At 32.9% G+C, this 4,009-nt stretch overlaps 1 protein-coding gene across 1 annotated transcript; it reads left to right on the forward strand.

Annotated features, from left to right (window-relative positions):
• The first annotated feature begins 381 nt into the window (after positions 1-381).
• Positions 382-3,510, forward strand: LOC139848848 (uncharacterized). The gene is made up of 16 exons (XM_071838537.1): positions 382-448; positions 550-662; positions 778-886; positions 974-1,038; positions 1,154-1,192; positions 1,273-1,369; positions 1,459-1,546; positions 1,629-1,695; positions 1,775-1,851; positions 1,944-2,025; positions 2,232-2,308; positions 2,437-2,521; positions 2,614-2,682; positions 2,774-2,841; positions 2,936-2,984; positions 3,076-3,510. The coding sequence occupies exons 1-16, from the start codon at positions 382-384 to the stop codon at positions 3,451-3,453; spliced, it is 1,530 nt and encodes a 509-aa protein (XP_071694638.1). The 3' UTR covers positions 3,454-3,510.
• Positions 3,511-4,009: the final 499 nt, after the last annotated feature.

Consider the following 4,009-nt stretch of genomic DNA (forward strand, 5'->3'; position numbering starts at 1 on the left):
AAGGTCCGAGTAAGGCTGACTTAGTAGAGACTAAGTGCCGCACGTGAGCTTATTGAGATAAGTCCGTGACAATATGGATGGATATAAAAATATTTATTTTTCGCAATCATCATTTAAAAATTACTCCGTACTATCCAATTTAAGAATATTCATTCATTTTCCACATTTTAGTAATCTAAAAATTGAAAATGAAAGTACCGCCACTCACCGCCGAGAAACAAAAATTTGTTTGAATTTTTTCCCGCCGTCAGTCTTCTTCCTCCCACCACCACCACCCGCCAAAAACCCAAATTTTCAACTACATACCCTTCTTCAATCTCTCTTCATTTTTCACCATTTTTTCATCCAAAACAAAATTCAAAAAACACACAGGCGTTGCAAATGGAAAACTCAGCAAATCGATCCGTATTCCAACGCATCAGCTCCAGAGAGCTCACAGGTTTCAGAGGTAATTCGCTAATTCCGATTTTCAGATCTATACAATTTTTCAACAGTTAATTACAGTAATTAATTAATTAATTAATTAAACGAGTGATTGTATTGGTACAGTACGGAAGCGGCCGTGTTTTTTGGAAGATTTATCTCAATATAATGAAATTGGAGCTCTTGATTATGGTGTTGAAGATGATATTACACCTCCAATGGCCTTATCCTTTGGAAAGGTACAATTGATTGTCTTAATTTACAACTTATTAGCTGTGCATTATTTGTGTATCAATCTATTCATTGTTATATATTGATGAATTTTGTTAACCTAATTGCTAAAAAAAATCGCAGACAAATAGAAATTCACATATTTTAGCTGTTACTGGTGAAGATGGATATATCTGTTTATACAACACTAGAATGAATATTTCTTCTTCAGCAAATAGTGCAGAAAATGCAGGTGAGTTTACATTTACATTAATATTTAATATTTAGTGCATAGTTGGTTGAATGAGTTTTAAATTTGTTGATGCTTTTTGTATGGCAGAGAAAGCTAGGGTTACTGAGTGGCTTGCTCATGATAATGCTATATTTGATGTTTGTTGGATTAAGGTAAAGATAATTTATAATTGTGATGCACATATGCTGTTTAGTTTCTAAACCATATAATTGTGACTTACTGCATAACTAGTGTGAATAGTTATATGAGCGTGTTTGATTTTTTCAGGACGATACGAATTTAGTTACAGCTTGTGGTGATCATACTGTAAGTAACTAGTACTAAGATTAGATAATATATATACTCCACATTGGTCTGATGGTGTGTATTGTTATGGGATTGAATAGATTAAAATATGGGACTCTGAACAAAAGAAGTGTCTAGACTCTCTAACCGGACACACTGGAAGTGTAAAATCCATCAGTGCTCACCCCTCTAATAATGGTTGGTTTATGATTCTCTTAGTTGTATTTTTTTCTTTTGAAAAGGAATTATAACTATATTATATGCTTATTTAAAAAAATGTATGGCAGATGTGATTGTATCTGGTTCAAGGGATGGTTCATTTGCTCTATGGGACCTTAGAACGTATAATAGTATCTCACCCTTTGCCAATGATTCGTAAGTTTCTTGTTTTTATCTATGAACGAGTCAATGATTGCCAGTTGACAGACAGTTAATACTGAATAACCCATGTATACAGGACATCAAAACGAGTTCAACGTGCTCATACTTCAGCAAGTGTTAAATCACGGGGTATGAATGGCAAGGTTAGATACAAGACTCTTTCGCTCCACTAAATGATCCTTCAATCTAGTACAAATTTTTAATAACTTTTGTGTACTATAGGCTGTCTCCATGAGTGTTACATCAGTTATATTTCTGAAAGACGAGGTTTCTATCGCTACTGCTGGAGCAGCAGACAGGTGCAAAAGCCTACTACACTGCATTTGGATGTTTATTCGAATTTGGTTGTATATTGGGTCATTTTATCATTGTGATGTTACATATGTTGCAGTGTTGTTAAGTTCTGGGATACAAGGAAACTTAAAGGTCCATGTGCTCAGGCCAATTGTAGAGAAAAGCCATCAAGGAAGTGGGTATGATTTCATTATATAATTCCTCCAAAACTATATATAAATATAAATGTACATTATTAGATTAATAGAAATAGAAATTGTTGTGCATGCCAATAAGACGCATTTATGTGACAGGGGCAATGTAATTTTATGCTGTCAACGTTCATTGATTTAAGTCATTTAACTCCTACAGTTGTATTAACATGACTGGTTTACCCATCCTCCAGGATAGGTCATATGGTATATCTAGCTTGTCTCAAGATTTATATGGGGTTAATATTTCAGCTTCGTGCATGGACAACAGGTACACTGTCAATGTTTTGAGCCCTTCCAATATTTGTTATAAGAGTCAATTATTGTAGTTTAACTAGGTTTAGTTTTTGAACATTTGTACCTTCATACATGATTTAACATGTTTATGGCTTTCTACAGCATATACCTCTTTAACGTACTTCAGCTTGAGAAGGGACCTGTCAAAACTTTCAAAGGATGTGAGATTGGTTCATTTTTCGTTAAGGTGACAATTGCTTACAAACACCAATCATTAGTGAAAATCAATGATTCTGTGCTACCTGATCCTTTTAACACCTTTCATGTGTTTAACTGCAGTCAAAATTGAGTCCCGATGCAAGCCATATACTTAGTGGTTCTAGTGATGGTTTCGCCTATGTGTGGCAGGTTAGCTTTTCTCTTTTTGGTGGCACTAATTAATTTAATCATAATTCTAAATTACTGTTGTATGTGACCGTTTATGTATTCTTAAACACAGGTAAATAAACCTCAAGCAGATCCTATTAAGCTTAAAGGCCATGTTGGAGAAGTAACAACAGTAGATTGGTATGCATATTGTAAAACTGATTTTTTTTAAAAGGCATTGTAAAACATGTTTTTCCAAATGTTTGTAAACTTACATTTCTTCATACATATGCAGGTGTCCAGTTGAGATAGGTAAAATAGCAACAGCTGCAGATGATTCCATTGTAAGTCTTACCAATTAGAAACATCAATTCAGCATTTTTTTGGTTGTTATAAAGAGTTTCTTAAATATTGAGATGCAATTTCTGTTTGCAGGTCCAGCTTTGGAACGTCAAAAACAGTTGCTATTCAACTACAAGATCTCCTTCGTCCATTCGAAAGAGAGTAAAAACAGTTCCAACGATAAAGCGTAGAAAGCTTTTTCCAGAGGAAGAAACAAAAGAACCCATCAAGGGACCTGATCCTGAACCTCCAGTTGAATCAACGGTCCACATTGAATCTCCTGATACAACTTCAGTACCTGAAATTTCAACTCCTAAATCACTGAAAAAACAAATATCGAATCCGAATGTTCTTGATGAGTGTCAGAGATCTCCTGATTCAAGTCTTGATAGCCCATCATCTGTGTTGAATCCTCCACCTTCTATAAAAAGGAAAACTATTTTAGATTACTTTCTGGCACCTTCATTGTAGTCCTTGTATATCCTATTGCTATATAAGAACATATAATTTACTACTAGTGACTATAGTAAGGCTTAATAAGACTAGTTTTGGATGATAATTATATATAGATGTAGTTGCTGTTCTATCTGGAGACTGCAAAACAATGTAGATTGTTCTTTAAATTTGCAGGTTTCTGTCTTATGATAGGCAATTGGGCATGTGAAATAGTTTTAAGTGGGAAAAGAAAACTAAAAGCTGTTATTGTAAGTCTGATCCTGATTAGATTTATAACTCATTAAGAGTTTTTTGAGTTCATAGTAAACTCTACCTTTCATAATTATTTATATTTATACTTATTTTATATATATATATATTATTAATTACGAAGTAAAATTATAATATTACTGTAATATAATACAACTACAAATACATATACATACACATACACATATACACATACATACATACATACATATATATGTATATGTATTTGTAGTTGTAGTTGTAGTTGTATTATATTACAGTAATATTATAATTTTACTTAGTAATTAATAATATATATATATATATATATATATATATATAT

The sequence above is a fragment of the Rutidosis leptorrhynchoides genome, chromosome 5 (genome assembly GCF_046630445.1).
Source record: "Rutidosis leptorrhynchoides isolate AG116_Rl617_1_P2 chromosome 5, CSIRO_AGI_Rlap_v1, whole genome shotgun sequence".
NCBI lineage: Eukaryota > Viridiplantae > Streptophyta > Magnoliopsida > Asterales > Asteraceae > Rutidosis > Rutidosis leptorrhynchoides.